This window comes from Raphanus sativus, chromosome 2 (assembly GCF_000801105.2).
Source record: "Raphanus sativus cultivar WK10039 chromosome 2, ASM80110v3, whole genome shotgun sequence".
In the NCBI taxonomy this organism is placed as follows: Eukaryota; Viridiplantae; Streptophyta; class Magnoliopsida; order Brassicales; family Brassicaceae; genus Raphanus; species Raphanus sativus.
The window spans coordinates 35,288,578-35,305,294 of NC_079512.1; the positions used below are offsets into that span (position 1 = coordinate 35,288,578).

General features: G+C 37.0%; 4 protein-coding genes and 1 long non-coding RNA gene across 7 annotated transcripts; 1 reads left to right on the forward strand and 4 right to left on the reverse strand.

The window, feature by feature from the left end:
• Nucleotides 1-54: 54 nt before the first annotated feature.
• LOC108839830 (uncharacterized) lies at nucleotides 55-1,018 on the reverse strand. The gene is made up of 2 exons (XR_001947782.2): nucleotides 513-1,018; nucleotides 55-401 (listed from the first exon to the last, which is right to left on the reverse strand). It is a non-coding gene; the product is annotated as an uncharacterized LOC108839830 (long non-coding RNA).
• A 3,550-nt stretch (nucleotides 1,019-4,568) lies between these two features.
• On the reverse strand, nucleotides 4,569-7,018 carry LOC108839521 (cysteine-rich receptor-like protein kinase 46). The gene is given in 9 exon segments (XM_057004359.1): nucleotides 4,569-4,835; nucleotides 4,838-4,876; nucleotides 4,878-5,043; nucleotides 5,125-5,365; nucleotides 5,458-5,668; nucleotides 5,748-5,878; nucleotides 5,968-6,093; nucleotides 6,175-6,496; nucleotides 6,580-7,018. Coding segments are annotated over 9 exon segments (1,923 nt in total). The 5' UTR covers nucleotides 7,000-7,018.
• Nucleotides 7,019-7,151: 133 nt separating this feature from the next.
• On the reverse strand, nucleotides 7,152-8,185 carry LOC108839603 (photosystem II reaction center PSB28 protein, chloroplastic). The gene is made up of 2 exons (XM_018612353.2): nucleotides 8,005-8,185; nucleotides 7,152-7,705 (listed from the first exon to the last, which is right to left on the reverse strand). The coding sequence occupies exons 1-2, from the start codon at nucleotides 8,075-8,077 to the stop codon at nucleotides 7,218-7,220; spliced, it is 561 nt and encodes a 186-aa protein (XP_018467855.1). The 5' UTR covers nucleotides 8,078-8,185; the 3' UTR covers nucleotides 7,152-7,217.
• A 1,338-nt stretch (nucleotides 8,186-9,523) lies between these two features.
• On the reverse strand, nucleotides 9,524-15,408 carry LOC130494286 (auxin-responsive protein IAA11-like). 3 transcript variants are annotated; one of them, XR_008942734.1, is made up of 6 exons: nucleotides 14,972-15,408; nucleotides 14,325-14,584; nucleotides 14,109-14,241; nucleotides 13,959-14,020; nucleotides 13,769-13,863; nucleotides 9,524-9,728 (listed from the first exon to the last, which is right to left on the reverse strand). XR_008942734.1 is itself a non-coding variant. In XM_057003361.1 (5 exons), exons 1-5 carry the CDS (start codon nucleotides 15,241-15,243, stop codon nucleotides 13,847-13,849), a joined length of 744 nt encoding a protein of 247 aa, XP_056859341.1. In that variant the 5' UTR covers nucleotides 15,244-15,408; the 3' UTR covers nucleotides 13,662-13,846. The 3 variants fall into 3 exon arrangements, 1 of the variants encoding a protein (XP_056859341.1); XR_008942735.1 differs by lacking the exon at nucleotides 9,524-9,728 and adding an exon at nucleotides 10,210-13,510; XM_057003361.1 differs by lacking the exon at nucleotides 9,524-9,728 and having other exon boundaries at nucleotides 13,662-13,863.
• Nucleotides 10,414-13,692, forward strand: LOC108841396 (MDIS1-interacting receptor like kinase 1). The gene is made up of 2 exons (XM_018614153.2): nucleotides 10,414-13,036; nucleotides 13,112-13,692. Exons 1-2 carry the CDS (start codon nucleotides 10,414-10,416, stop codon nucleotides 13,528-13,530), a joined length of 3,042 nt encoding a protein of 1,013 aa, XP_018469655.2. The 3' UTR covers nucleotides 13,531-13,692.
• Nucleotides 15,409-16,717: the final 1,309 nt, after the last annotated feature.

Consider the following 16,717-nt stretch of genomic DNA (forward strand, 5'->3'; position numbering starts at 1 on the left):
TAGATCCTTCGATAATTAAAAAAAATATGAAAATGAAAATAAATTGTTTTATAATTAGAAATAAAATAAATTTTATTTTATAAATTAAATTCGGTTTACAATAAATTTTGGTTTACAACACTAAACCAATAATACATAAATTATTACTCTAACCCTAACTAAACCAACTAATTAATGTTAACCTAATTAAACCAGTTAACTAAACCTAAATCTACGCTTCAGCCACCATCCTCCATCTTCACAAAGCTTTAGCCACCATCGCCACCTTCAGAACAATTCAGCCACCGTCCACGAACCACCAACAAACCACCGGCTTTTGCACCACTGCCACACCACGCTTAACCGGCGATGCCGCTGTGTAACACCACCACTTGTTCTTTCTGTTTCATCATCTTCTGGATCTGTAAAAAAAACAAAATCGATTAGAGGAGAACATAGTAAGATGAGAGGAGAAGAAAGAGACAGACAGACAGAAACAGAGAGAGAGAGAGAGAGAGAGAGAGAGAGGTGACATGGTGCTGGTGAGAGCGTGACGGTGGTGATGGGGGCGAAGACATGACGGAATCAAAAGAGGGCGGTGGAGACAAACGTGCAGGCCGACGGTGTGGTGGTGAAGAGGAGATGAAATTGAAAGAGGAGATGTGCAGAGATAAAAATGAACCAAAGAGATGAGAGAAAAGAAAGAAGAAGATGAAGAAGCGTAGAGAATGAATGTCGTAGAAGAAAAGAGTGGAGAGGAAAGAGAAAGATAATGAGGGATTAGATCTGGTCTGTTGGATTAATCTAATCCAATGGTGGAGATTGTGATCTGAGTACTTTGATATTATTGGTCAATGCCAATTTTTTTGTTAATTGATTTTTTATGTTTGGTAAAGTTATATTAAATTTTGATTTATAGTTCTATTTAATTTATGTGTTAGATAATATAAAATTTAATCAAGTTTTTTAATGTATAACATAAAAATTAAAATATTAAAATTAAACTTTAAAAGTTATGTTTATGATTTTAAAAATTATGTTTATGATAGAGGGTTTAAAATTTGGGGAATGAGACTTCTAGTTTAAAAACAAATTGGGTTAAATCTAAGATATTAGGTTATAGTATGAATTGTTAGGTTAAATTTATTTTTGCTAAGTATTTAGGTTTTAAATTTAAGATATGAAGTTAACATTTGGATATAGTGTATGAAATTAAGGTTTTTTGAAGATTTGAAAAATTATAAGTATAATTAGGGTTTGAAGCTTTTAATATTTTGTTACTTTTGTAAGTGAGAGTAAAAAAATAATTAGGTTTTGAAGCTTAGATATAGGGTTTGAAATTTAAAATAAACTTAGTGTTTTATGATATAAGTTATATAAATAAAGTTTAGTGTTTTATGATATAAAGTTTAAATATTATATCAAGAATATTCAATGTATATATAGTTTATGTTTGAAGTTAGGATTTAGGATATAGGGTTTGATTAAAGATTAAAGATTTGTTTTTAGGAAATTATAGTTTAAGATTAAAAAGATTAATTTTTGAGTTTAGTTTTAAGATTGAAGTTATAATATGAAAATATTAGAGTTTTACGGAGTATTTTAGAGTTTAGGGTTTAAAACCATGTTTAGGGGTTTTCAAAAAAAAAAATCATGTTTGTGATTTAGGGGTTCAAATAGCTTTTTTTAGCATTAGAAAAATGCTATAATATGTCTTTGATACAATTATTGAAACCGTTTAAATATTTTTTTGGCACTTAAATATAATTTTCTGCTAATTTTTGGCGGAATCAGTTGTTTTATCTTCCCGCTCACTTAAATTTTCAAAATAGCATTAGTTAAATGCTATTTTAGGTTTCACTCTATAATAACGTTTAGCTAATGCTATGATATAGTATCGAAATTTTAAACTTATCTATGACAGCAGTTCAGTAAAACGTGCTATAACAATGTGCTATCAATGTGGATTTTTTTTGTAGTGGATATAGTATAAATAAGCCATGTTTGTTTTATGTCTATTAATTATTTAGAAAATTTATAGCCAACAGTCATTGATATGTGAATAATGAAATGTTTTGTAAATATCACAATAGTATAAGTTTTCCTCCTTTTCGATTTAATTGTCGTTATAGAAAAAAATTTTGTTTCATAATAATTGTCATTTTAGAATTCAATACAAAATTTATTAATAAAATTCTACTTTATTTTTCTATTGGTTGAAATATGGTTAGTTATATAGTTAATTGTATTTTTATTTTGAAAATATACAAAATTATATATTTTCTTATTATATGTGTATAAATCTAAAACGACAAATAAAATAAAATTGAAAAAATTATTATAATGGTCGAAAGAGCTAGTCATAAAACCGGTGACCGGTAGAATAAATAAACACTTGTTTGTAGATGTTGGATTCTAAAACTTTATCGGTGTAAATATTATGTTAGAACACCTCCAATAGGGTATCAACACCGGGACGCCGACCGATGTGTTAGCAGATCTGACATTAATGAGGTATGTTAGCAGTTAAAGGTCAATGAAAAGTAACAAGGACACTATACCAAAAATGATGTGATCAAAAACAATAAATATATGATACAACCATTCCATCTTCCAAGTAACCCCCATGTCTCAAGTGAGCTACTCCTTACCGAACAGCATTGACTTGATCCAACGATAATGGGAGAAGTCGACCATCCCAACAGAAAACTGTTGTGTAAGATAAAAGTAACAAAATCTCATATGGTCGATCTGATGTACTCTTGCACCAATTCAAATACGATCATTGTAGACATTTGATCGTATTAATTAAAGCTTCCCATAACCGTAAGCGAAAACCGTGTAAATCACAAGGTTGAGGTAATAGTTTTTCCATGTCAGCTCCCCAAACTGCAACGACTTGTGAGATTAATTTTACAATCGCAACCTTCAAAATAATGACTTTGGCCCAAACAACACAAACTTTAGTGATGCTGATGCCTGAAGCAGCAATATCTATCACTATCGTTGTAGCTACAAGAAAGACTGCAATTATAACTGAGGCTACTGTCACAATTACATCCGCTCCAAAGGTTGTTCCTATTTCAACAGATTTTGCACCTCTTTATAAGGATGACCCTTTTACTTTATAAAAAAAATAGTATCAAGTGAAACTATATAACTTTTGAACATATTTTTTTTTCAAATATTAGGACATAGATATTCTAATTCCTGTAGTATGTGACAAACTAATCGGTTCTAAGCAATGTTTTAAAAACCAAACCGATCCGATGGTTGAATCGGATTTGACCAAGAAAACCAAGAACCGGTTATGTAACTGGCTTGGATCTAATAATTGGTTCGACCATGAACCGATCAAGTAATCATAATGAATTTAAAAGTTATTACACTGATAAACTACTAAAATTATCAAAACCCAAATCCTTCTGCTTCATGCTACCTTATTTCTTCACGAGTTTCTGAATTTGGATTTCTTTAATTATATTTATAATTATTATCAGAATACTAAAAATAGATAATTGTAAATATAATGTTTCAAAAAGTGTTTAAAAGATAATCGTAAATATAAAATTTGATTAAATGAACTTATGACTAAAAGTAAGTAATTGAGTATAATTGTTTATATTTTCATCAAAATTAATTATAAAATTATTTAACAAATAATCAATGAAATCTTTGTTTAAAATATATAATTTTAAATAGTTAAATATTTAAGTTATACTTGGATCCAAAATTTTATGGATGCTTAATCGAGTTTTTAATCTATTGAATTATGTAGATTTAAATGTTATATAGTAATTGTTGTGTTATGATTATTAAACTATTAAATAAATAAATAAATAAAATTTATTGATGTATTTAAACAAAAATATACTGAAACTATAGTTTTAAATATATGAATATAAGATAAATGAAAAATTTCATTTAACTTAATTAATTTTACCAAAATTGAATTAAAATATTTTTAGCCAAACAAAAAGTACAAAAGAAAACAAATAATTATTTATGATTTCTTTTAAAAGATCGATAAAATGAAATTTATATATTTATGTATATATATATATGCATAATTAATTTAAAAGATTTATTTCTGCATATGACAAAGAAGACATTTATTGGTGCATACAAGAATGTAGGAGTCTGTAAATATACATGGATATTTATATCTTGATTAATATACAAAAAGAATTAGAATTATTTGTCTATATAAATATATATATATATCGAACTTACATTGGTGTGGCCGGGTGATATGGTAGACTTAGAAAAATATTAAGTATTTGGGATTTGAAATCTACCAATGTGCACATATGAAAACATGGATTATTTTACACGATCCGGGTCACCTGCTGGTCAAGAGTTGATAACTTGGTCCACCTGAATCGGTTCTTACTCGACTATTTCCTTCTGGATGTTGTTCTTAAACGGTTGTTGTTTTATGTTTATGTTTAAATCAAAACTGGTCCTGGGCTGGGCTATTGAGACAAAGTGGATAACATAATAATACAATACAATACTACACGATACATCTTTTTGAAATGTGTACAATAAGAAGAGCGAGGATTTATACAAGTATGAATATGATTTTTCTACATGGATGAATCATGAAGGAAAGGTGGTTTAGTAGGAGTGGGCAATACAAGATCCGTAGAATTAATCATTTCTATTACCTTTGACATCGTTGGACGAAGCTGTGGAGACTCTTGTGTGCACAACAGACCTATCTGCATCACTCTCTTCACTTCCGTCTTATCTGTCTCTCCTTCCATATCTTTGTCTATCATCTCCTCCATCTTCTCTGAAGCAAAACATTTCCAGACCTGTTCCACAACAAAGGTGTTTGAGAAATGGGTATTAAAGGTAGCTAGCTATATTGAGTTAAAGATTGATCTGAAAGGAATGAAGAGACTCACTTGAGTAACTAAGGTTTCAAGGGAGTTATCAGACCGGAACTTATTGTTTCGAAAACCGCTGGTTATTTCAAGAACAAGGACTCCAAAGCTATAAGCGTCGATCTTGTTGCTTAGTATTCCTTTACTAATGTACTCAGGAGCCATGTATCCTCTGTAAAAACAGCACCATTATATATTCAAATCCTTAAAAAAACAAACCTCTGTTAACTTCTTTTGTGTTGAGATGACTTACAGTGTGCCAGCAATGGAAGAAGGAGAGGGAGAAGGTATGTCTTTGCCACCTTCTGGATAAAACTTGGCTAATCCAAAATCTGAGATTTTGGGTTTGTACTTCAAGTCTAAGAGTATGTTGCTTGCTTTAATATCTCTATGTATGATCTTACAAGATTCATGAAGATACTCCAAACCTTCTGCTGTTCCCAAGATTATTGTACGTCTCTTCTTCCACTCTAGCTCTTTCTTCTTCTCCGGGTCTTCACTTCCATGTCAAAACAATAATATTAGAATTTTTTGCAACCAGGCAAGAAGATCAAAGTATATGCGTGATTCGAGGAAGAGATCTTACCAAATAAGATGTGGTCGAGGCTTGCGTTAGCGAGGAACTCATAGATAATGAAACTATTCATGTTAGTGAAGCAGCAACCTATAAGCCTGACCAAGTTCTTGTGTTGGCATCTGCTAATTACATCTATTTCATTATTAATCTCTTCCCTCGGTTTCTTTCCTGTTATATGCAAACGTTTAATAGCGATCTCTCTGCCATCAGACAGAGTTCCCTGTCATAAAGACATAAAGTCTTCTTTTAAGAGACAGTGGTAAAAAAATTTATATATATATAAAAGAAAGACAACATACCTTGAAGACTTCACCATATCCTCCAACACCAAGCTTGCAACTCTCGTTGAAGTTGTTGGTTGCTTTCTCAAGAGTTGAATACTTAAAGCACATCAAGTTTGAGTTATTAGATACAGACTTGGACTCCTTCTCTATCCTTAGATGTCCAAACAAGTGATAACTTTTTTTAGTGTTAATTCCTAATGTATTCTTCTAATTTGAGAACAAGGATCTCTCTTACCTTTAAGCTTCTTCTTTGGACTAGCTCCCAAATAAATGCATTTTCCACACCAAAATCCAGATGCAATAGCCAAGACACACACCATAGAAAACACCAGTATACGCAGAACATGCTCTTTCGTTAAACCTACCCCACATAAAAAATGTCATGATTATAAAAAGACTAATCACAACTTGAAAAAAAAAACACAAGAGTTAAGAGACACACTCATAGAAAGCAGCAATTCACGTTCGTTATAGAAGGTATAGTTAGAGTAACGAAAGTAGCATCCTGCATTCATGGCAAAGCCTTCTGTGGCTGGTGAGCAGCTAGTTAACGATAAAGCTCCATCTACTAAGCACATTTTACACAACTCATCGTCTAGCGTTTGCCGGCATATTCCTAGTCCGTAAGCAGTTAAACCGTGTACGCCTTTTCGAGCCACCACCGAGAAGCCTTGGCTGTTTGGAGCCGTATCAACAATGGATTTGGTCACTTCCTTTACTAACCCTTTGTATTCTCTAGACTCCGCCTCGTCACCACCACATATCTAAAGTCCCCAGATGCCATTAGGTTACGTACATCTCAAGTAAAAGAAAAAAAAACAAGAAGAGAGAGAAAAACAAACAAAACCTTAATGTCTTGATGTGTAACAGGCTCACGATAGAAGCTGTAATTATCAGCCCTAACGAAACAACCTTCAAGATAAAACCGACCACCTGTGGTCGGAAAACAATTAAATAGGAGATCGGTGGCGCGTGACCAACAGAGACTACATTCATCAGGTGAGAGATCGCTAACGCATTGCGACAAAAAATACATCTTCTGAGGAGCAACACCGTGTTCGTGTGTCCCAAACATGAATTTCATCATGTCATCTCTGGTCTCGTCGATATTAATCTGATAAGATCTCAGGTAAGCATCGGGGTCTAATACCGTGCTGTTGTTGCAAACCCAGCTGAGAGCGTCAAGTCGAGAGACCGCCGTGGAAGTTGACGGAGTTAGAAACGTTAACGTCAAGAAAACGACAGCGATTAACAACGTCGATGCCATTTAATTAGAGGAAATTAAACGATGCATGTTTTGATGTGTCTCCCTCTCCTCCATAATAAAAGTACTTATCTCTAACAGCTCTTATCTATATATAGGATTTGTATATAACCGTTCTTGTTTCAAAATATTTAGGTTTTTTTGGAATTATAGTATAGTCAAAGCTCTAATGAATGATTTAAAAATAACATTTTGTTCATAGGACAATCAATGTCTCCACCTCATTGCTTTTTAACGAACTGTAAACCGTTCTGGTCAGAGTACCGTTCCATAAACCTCATGAACCTATCCCATTCCTTGGGCGTGCGCATCACGTGCTTGGCCACGATGCCTTCAGGTTTCCCGTTGACGAATCTCGCGTTCACGTCCGTTGACTGAATCACGCCTTCCTCGTCGATCATGTACAGCCCGGTTATCTCCCCTACCTCACCGCTCGAGTCGAAAACCGATGGCTGGTCGAAATTGAAGAGCGCCATCCCGTTGGATCCGTCTCTTGACCGAGTCAGCTTCACGTCAGGGATGGTCATCTCGTCTGTGCCTTGGATGAACTGGAGCGTTGGTTTCACCATCATCGTGATTGGGAGGAGGAGGTTACGCGGTCTTTGAGGGGTTTGAGATGATGGTGGACGGACTCGCGGGAGGGAGATGGGAGAGCCAATGAAGGAGGAGCGCGTGATGGGAATAACAGAGCATGAAGTTAAGACAATGCCTGCAATACGAAAAAAGGGATTTAAAAATAAAATAAAAATGTTTCTTAATTACAGTTTACACAATGTATTAATGTAAGAATCCGACGTGTTCGTTCTATTACAATGAGTTGTTTTTTTTTCAGACAAGAACCCTAATCTCCAATAATTATCAAGAAATGAACCCTAATCAGGCTAATCTCCCGTAAATCGAATCAGCATTATACCGAAGATTTTCTAGGGAAATCAATAATCGAACTTACAATGCAAACACCTAAGATTCCAACACGAGAGAGGATACGAAGGAAGAAGAACAGAGTACCTGAGGAGCGTGGAACATCACGAGGAGAATGAGTGAGAGAAGTTAAAGAGCCTATCGAACGAAAACAAGCCATTCTCGTGCCTATCGATGAAAATGAGTGAGACCACGGAAGAGACGAGGAGGCGGAAGGAGATGGATGAAACAAAAAGATCTGGTGTGGTTGGCGGGAGAATCGTGACGTGTCACCACCAAAGCCGTTCCTTTCATTGGATATCGTCGTAAATCGTCTCAATAATGGGCTTTTATAACATTAGGCCCAATGTTCGTTGATAGTTCCACCATCATCATCTCAATAAAGGGCATTTAACATTAGCCTCGATTGTAATTGACATTTAATTCGTTTCGTCGCATAATAAGCCCATTTTGGGGCTTTTAACATTAGTCTCTTGCTCCGTGAGAGGTTTTACGCTGCCTTGATCTTCTTTATCCAGAGTGATCTCCATGGAATACACGTGGCAGCGGCACATGCGTGCAGATCGTAAGGAAAAAAAAGCTGGACACAAGTCTGACGAATCTGATGGGCCATGTGAGAAAACCGTCAGCATATTTGCTAGATTAATTATTTTACATTTTATGCTATTGCTGCTTAAATAAATGTTTAATTAGGCATTTAAAAATCCACAAAACACCATTTGCAAAGAGTTTTATGTGCTTTGTGGGATTAGGTTTCTCTCTCTAATAATACAAAATTGATACTAAAGTAAGTGATTAAGGTGTTGATCCACATGCATCCCATTAAGCCGTGAGCCCTCCTCTTGTAGGTATTTATTCATATTTACGATCTAGACATCTAATATAGCAATAACCATCCAATATGTGTACTTTTGGAGCTTTGTGTGATATGATTTGTTTATTTCAATGTTTCTTGTGTAAACAAGTTTCTTAATATTGTCCTGTTAATTCTAGCTATAACTATTTCGGGACTAAATGTTCAAAACTGATGTGTAACACTATGCCTGCAGTTATCATATATAACCAATTAGTATCGTAGAATTTAAGAATTTTATCCAAAGATCGAAAGGATTAGCAAATGAAGAATTTAACTAGGGATCGGAATGTTTTCTTAAAAACTACAAATAATAAGAAACGAAACAACAAACATATATAAGACCGGCCCACATGAGTGCATGTGAAGCAACGTTTTTTGTATAAACATGAAACCAGTAAGAGGAGTTGGTAATTGTTGGAGTATTACAATATTTGATTTGATGAATATCCGGTTATTAGTTAATACTTATAAACATTATTATATACATATATTTACGCTGCCATATTTATTAAACCTGTAACATGGAAAGATTCTTATCTACTCAATCATGCAGATGAAGGAACAGTAACAAGCCTGCACTCTCTGCAGTGGCGTACATTATAAAATATTATATGCAGCATCATGGTAACTCTTGATTGAATTTTTTTAATAAAAAATATGCTTCCATATAGTGGCGATGAGGTGGGTGTTGGGTTCGATTTTATTTCTATTAATTAACACGTAGAAGAAAGAAACTTTACCAAATTCAAAAGCGGGGTAAGAAGAAACGTGAGAGCATCTGCATTATAGTTGATACTTAATTATCACCTCAATGTAACGGTTTGGAACTATTTGAATTTTTTTATGGTAAAACTGAAATTAAATATTTAGTAGAGAAAGGTAGACTGATCATCTAATTCATCTTCATCACATGTGTATCACCCATTCCTGATGGTTAGAACGTTCACCTCGGTGGCTACATACAAAATATACAAAAGAATTTTTTAATCTATGTTGGTAATATATCATATAATATTTGCCATACTTAAACAGAATTTTGGATTTTAAACTTTCTTAGAAGGTAAGCATGAAAAGACCCAAAAAAAAAGAAAAAAGGCGAGGAAATAAATAAAGACATTCTACAAAAGCTGAAACGGAATGAAGTTAAGCACAAGCTATCGATGAGAGTATGGTACACACCAAGTGACTGTATAATTTTATGCATATATATATGAATGAATTAATCCTAAGCTAATTGGCACATTCACAACTTAATATACAGCAAATCATGGTTGACTTTGTTTTTTAATTTAAAAGACCGAAAACACTTTTGGATTAGTTATAGTTGTAGAAACACATTCTCTCTTTCACATGTTCAGTGTCTTATGAAATTTCTCAAATAACTCCAAGATCTTGTTTTTATTTTTCATTAATCATGCATACCCTTGATCACTAGATCCACATAAAACCAAGATTCATTTTATACATATATATCACAGATATAGATTATATATATATATATACAGAGCAAGCAGTTACTTGCCAAGTTTCTTCTTATTCTACTCTTCTTCCTCCTCCACTTCCTTGCATGTTCACTTTGTCTTGTTCTTGGTAATGAACTAAGGAGACGAGGTTCAGTGAGAAAGAGGAAGAAGACGAAGATGAAGATAAGGGTTATCGTTCTCTTCCTCTACTACTGTTATTACATTGGTTCTACCTCCTCTGTTTCAGCTTCCACCGGCAATGGCAAAGACCTCTCTGTTCTGCTCTCGGTTAAATCAACTCTTATCGATCCCCTCAACTTTCTCAAAGACTGGAAGCTCCCAGGAAATAGCGACCATTGTAGCTGGACCGGTGTTCAGTGCAACTCCCACGGCAATGTTGAGAAGCTTGACCTGTCGGGAATGAATCTCACGGGTAAAATCTCTGATTCCATCAAACAGCTAACAAGCCTCGTCTCTTTCAACGTCTCATGCAACGGATTTGAATCTCTGCTTCCGACATCGCTCCCTTCGTTGGAATCTATAGACATAAGCCAGAATGAATTCTCCGGGAATCTTTTCGTGTTCGGCAACGAATCACTTGGACTCGTTCATCTAAATGTTTCAGGGAACAATCTCTCTGGAAACTTAACTGAAGATCTCGGGAACTTGGTCTCTTTAGAAGTTCTTGATCTCCGTGGGAATTTCTTTCAAGGGTCACTTCCACGTTCGTTCAAGAATCTGCAGAAGCTGAGATTTTTCGGATTATCTGCGAATAATCTCACGGGCGAGTTACCTAGAGTTCTCGGCGAGCTCTCTTCACTTGAAACAGCCATTCTTGGTTACAACGAGTTCAAAGGTCCGATTCCACCGGAGTTTGGGAACATGAGCAGCCTCAAGTATCTTGATCTAGCCACCGGAGATCTCAGTGGTCCACTTCCCTCTGAGCTCGGGAAGCTAAAGTCACTCGAGACGCTTCTCTTGTACCAAAACCACTTCACCGGTAAAATACCGCCAGAGATCGGTAACATTACCACTCTCAAGTTTCTCGATATCTCACAGAACGCGTTATCCGGCGAGATTCCAGTGGAGATAACAAAGCTGAAGAACCTTCAGCTACTGAACCTGATGGGCAACAAACTCTCTGGCTCTGTTCCTGCGGAGATCAGCAATCTGGCGGAGCTACACACCCTCGAGCTCTGGAACAACACGCTCTCCGGCGAGCTACCAAGCGATCTCGGGAAGAATTCTCCCTTAGAGTGGCTTGACGTTTCCACAAACTCCTTCTCCGGCGAGATCCCTTCCACATTGTGCAGCAAGGGGAACCTAACCAAGCTCATTCTCTTCAACAACATCTTCTCCGGTCCAATTCCGACAACTCTATCCACTTGCCAGTCTCTAGTTCGAGTCAGAATGCAGAACAATCTCCTCAACGGTTCCATCCCCATCGGCTTCGGCAAGCTTGAGAAGCTACAAAGGCTCGAACTTGCCAGCAACCGTCTCACCGGAGGGATCCCCGGAGACATATCGGACTCACTCTCCCTTTCATTCATCGATCTCTCCAGAAACAAGCTCACCTCCTCCCTCCCTTCCACCATCCTCTCCATCCACAACCTCCAAGCCTTCTTGATCTCCGATAACGACCTCTCCGGCGAAGTACCAGACCAGTTTCAAGACTGTCCTTCACTCTCAAACCTCGACCTCTCATCAAACACTCTCACAGGCACCATCCCCTCCAGCATCGCCTCATGCGAGAAGCTAGTAACCATCAACCTAAGAAACAACCAACTAACCGGAGAAATCCCTAGACAGGTCACAACAATGTCCGCATTAGCCGTGCTTGACCTTTCCAACAACTCCTTAACCGGGAAACTACCTGAGAGCATCGGAACATCCCCAGCGCTTGAACTCCTCAACGTCTCCTACAACAAACTCACAGGCCCAGTCCCTACCAACGGCTTCCTCAGAACCATAAACCCAGACGATCTCAGAGGCAACTCAGGTCTCTGCGGCGGCGTTCTCCCGCCTTGTAGCAGCTCCCAAAACGGAACGTCGCGCCACAGGAGTCTCCACGGGAAACGAATCGTCGTCGGCTGGTTGATCGGGATCGCGTCGGCTCTACTCCTGGGGATTCTCGTCATCGTCGCGAGGACTCTCTACAAGAGATGGTACTCCAACGGATTCTTCGAGACGGCGAGCAAAGGCGAATGGCCGTGGAGGCTCATGGCGTTTCATCGCCTAGGGTTCACAGCCTCAGAGATCCTCGCGTGCATCAAGGAATCGAACATGATCGGGATGGGAGCGACGGGGATCGTCTACAAAGCGGAGATGCCGCGATCGACGACGGTCCTCGCCGTGAAGAAGCTATGGAGATCCGCCGCGGATATCGAGGACGGAACCACCGGAGATTTCGTCGGCGAAGTGAACCTCTTAGGGAAGCTACGTCACAGGAACATCGTCAGGCTCCTCGGATTCTTGTACAACGACAAAAACATGATGATCGTATACGAGTTCATGCTCAACGGCAACCTCGGCGACGCGATCCACGGGAAAAACGCCGCCGGGAGGCTCTTGGTGGACTGGGTGTCGCGTTTCAACATCGCGCTCGGCGTAGCTCACGGCCTCGCTTACCTCCACCACGATTGTCATCCTCCCGTGATCCACAGAGACATCAAATCGAACAACATCTTGCTCGACGCGAATCTCGACGCCAGAATCGCCGACTTCGGCTTGGCCAGGATGATGGCGAGGAAGAAAGAAACCGTTTCGATGGTCGCCGGTTCTTACGGTTACATCGCTCCCGGTACATTTTAATTTGGTTATAAACCGGTTCGATCTAACCGAGTTCAATTTTTAATTGGGTTTGTCATTTTTGCAGAGTATGGATACACACTGCAGGTGGACGAGAAGATAGACATTTATAGCTACGGCGTCGTTTTACTTGAGCTGTTAACCGGAAGAAGACCGTTGGACCCGGAGTTTGGAGAGTCTGTAGATATTGTGGGGTGGGTGAGGAAGAAGATAAGAGACAACATATCTTTGGAAGAAGCATTGGATCCTAACGTTGGGAACTGCAGATATGTTCAAGAAGAGATGCTTTTAGTGCTACAGATAGCTCTTCTCTGCACCACGAAGCTCCCTAAAGACAGACCTTCGATGAGAGACGTGATATCGATGCTCGGGGAAGCTAAACCGAGGAGGAAAAGCAATAGTAATGAGGAAAACACTAGCCGTAGTGGCTTGGCCGAGAAACAGCCATCGGTGTTTAGTGCTTCACCTGTAAATGACCTTCTTTAGGGCGTGATGGAAGAAGAAGAGGAGACAAGAAAGTGGCTTAAACTGATGTGTATGTAGAAGAGGGAGAGAGAGAGATATTTGATCCTTATGATTTGCCGTTTTACATGTAGAATAACTTTGCTCTCTTTACAGATATTTATTAACTTGTGCATTGCTCTGAAACGTTTTGTGATTTTTACAAACTTGAACAATATAGCTAACTAAATAAATGGCAGAGCCAAGGCAAAAATATTCTTACATTGTTGTTGTCTTCTCTTTGATCTGTCTTATTATTTGCTTCAAACATAAATGGTTCTTGTAGTTTTATTTATATGCTTTATAAGTTCATTTTAGCTGCAAACAAGGATTATACAAACACGGTCACAACGACATAAAAGAAAAGATATCTTAATATCAAAAGAGGTGTTTGATGGAATAAGTAAATTTACCTGCACCAGTAGCCTCTGATGTTTTCATTATCCGGAGCCTTTTCACAGAACCAATAAACATCCTGGTCAAACAGTAAAACTCATTTCAGGATTCAAATTTGGAGCTAGAGTTGTACTAAACATTGAAAGCATGAGAATATATATTCATACCTCCACGGAACATCACCAACAAGCATCCAATCTCCTTCCTTGTCTTCGTAAGTTAGTACTAATCCAGAAGACCCATCTGGTAGTATCTTAAGCCTTGTTTCCAAGTGACCATCTGTTTCTTGTGTGCTTGATACTAATTTGCAGAAACATTCATCATTTTCTCAGTCCAAGACCAACAAAATTCTCTCTAAAAGGAACAACATAAAAGTAACGTACCTGTTTTGGGTTTAAGAAACATATCTTCGAGAGTGGTGGACAAGGATTCATAGCAGTTATGAGCATTCAGATCGATTTTCCTTCCAATGGGAATACCATCCATAGTCACCTTCACAAACATGGAACTTCTCATCTTCGTTGCATCGCTTATATTCCTGTTTACTACTCCCTGTGGATCTTCTTCCACAGCCAATGTCTTGGCTTGGTTAACCAAACTGTTCATCCTGTAAGTCCTTATTGGTGGCCATCCCACAACTTGCCTGCAAATTTCACAAGACAACAAAAAAAAAAAGGAAATTGATTTAACACTTTCCAAGCCTGTAAAATTATACACGTGAATGAACCATGCTCAGATCAAGACAAGTCTACACAAAAATCAATAGCAAGAAAGAAAACATCACTCTACAGGACCGACCAACCACTCCATTCCAAAAAGGAAAAATCACTTCCCTCGAGGTTGTCACCTATGGATAAATGATCACAACAAACTCTCTAAGATCAAGAAGATACATTCAAAGATTGAACCTTTTTCTCCAGATAAAAAGTGATCAAAGGGAACATTATGTCTTATCAACCATGATCAAATGTAAAGATGATCAGCTGTAAAGTAAAGGATATTTATAAAAGTAAAAGGAGGTGAATCTCACCCGCTAGTAGGCGCCATGGAATCAGCTGTTCGTTTGATCCCAGCAGTGACGCTAGCTCTGCTCAAGGAAGAAGGTGCTGACGATGAAGATGAAGATGAAGAATCATCAGCGTGAGAAACCCTGCACTCTCGATACCCCTTACGACCAAGGCTCAACGTGAGACGAAGCTCGAGACCGTTCTCTGTCGGAGAAGAAGAATCCTCCGAAGAGACGACGAGGTTTTCGTCGTTTGACAGAGTCGAAGCCGACCCGATAGCGGAGCCGCCTTCCATTTGAGAATTCCGAGACCTCAGAGGAGTGAGAATTGAGCAGAGAGATTTGATTTCGTTGGAGATTTGATTGCAAGGGAAGATGTGAGAGATGGGTTGAATTCGAAGCAAAGTTTGCGACTTTAAGTAAGGGAAATAACAGTGAGAAGGAAACAAAGGATGAACAAGAAGACACGACTGGTGGGATTTGTCTCTTTTTTTTCTTCTTTTACTTCCCTAACTTTTTAGTTTTCTTTTCTCCTAATTATATCAAATTTTTAGGCAAAAGAAATAAAACATGTGAAAAGAAAAAAACATTTTTTGGTAGAAAACAAACTTGTTTAAACTTTAAATGCACAACACAATTACATTATTTGAAAAATACTACAATAAAATTCGATGCAATACAAATAACTCGGTGATTCTACAATGGAAAAATCCAAATGTGACGAATAATCCATGGTGTTAATCAGATGTTTTTAGGGAAAATTCCTTAAAAATACACAAACTGAATTTCTTTTGCTGAAAAAATACACAAACTTTTTTGGTTTTCCAAAAAATACACAAACTAATTTTGATTGTCCATAAAATACACGAACTTTTGAATTTTTGAAGGTTTCACACCTCGATTTTAACGGTGTAAATAGTGACTAACAGAATAGTAAGACGCCGTTAGACGCCGTTAACTCTGAATAAAAAGTTCATGTATTTTATGGACAACCAAAATTAGTTCGTGTATTTTTTGGGAAGCCTAAAAAGTTCGTATATTTTTTCAGCAAAAGAAATTTAGTATATGTATTTTTAAGGAATTTTCAAATGGAGTTTGGATATTTCATATCCTATTCAGATGTTAAATATCTGGACCCAATACAAATCTAAAATTTTATATTTGTAAACTTTCGGTTTGGTTTTGGACCGAATATTTTCGGATCAGTTTCGATCCAAGTTTTTGAATCCGGCTAAAATATCTAGACCTAATCTTGACATTTTAGCCGGATTCAAAAACTTGGATTGGAACTGACCCGAAAATATTCGGTCCAAAACCAAACCGAAAGTTTACAAATATTTGTTGGATCCAAAACTCTTCTACTTGAAAGAATTGAAACCAAAAAGAACTGATCCGAATAGACCTGGACCTAATAAAATCGACACCAATAGATTCAATCCGACAAGATCTTTCTGCTAACAATTTTTTTATTATTTTTGCAATATTTTTTAGTTTTGTTTTTGTAACAGAAACATTTTTAATTAATATGAAACTTTCAATGTAAAGTTTAGAGTTGTTTGTGAATTTTTAGATATATATGATAGATTTCGACTAAATTGGACTCAACAAATATTTGTAAACTTTTGGTTTGGTTTTGGACATAATATTTTTGGGTCAGTTCCGATTCAAGTTTTTGAATCCGGCTAAAATGTCTAGCCGGATTCAAAAACTTGAATCAGAACTGACCTGGAAATATTCGGTCCAAAATCAAACCGAAAGTTTACAAATATA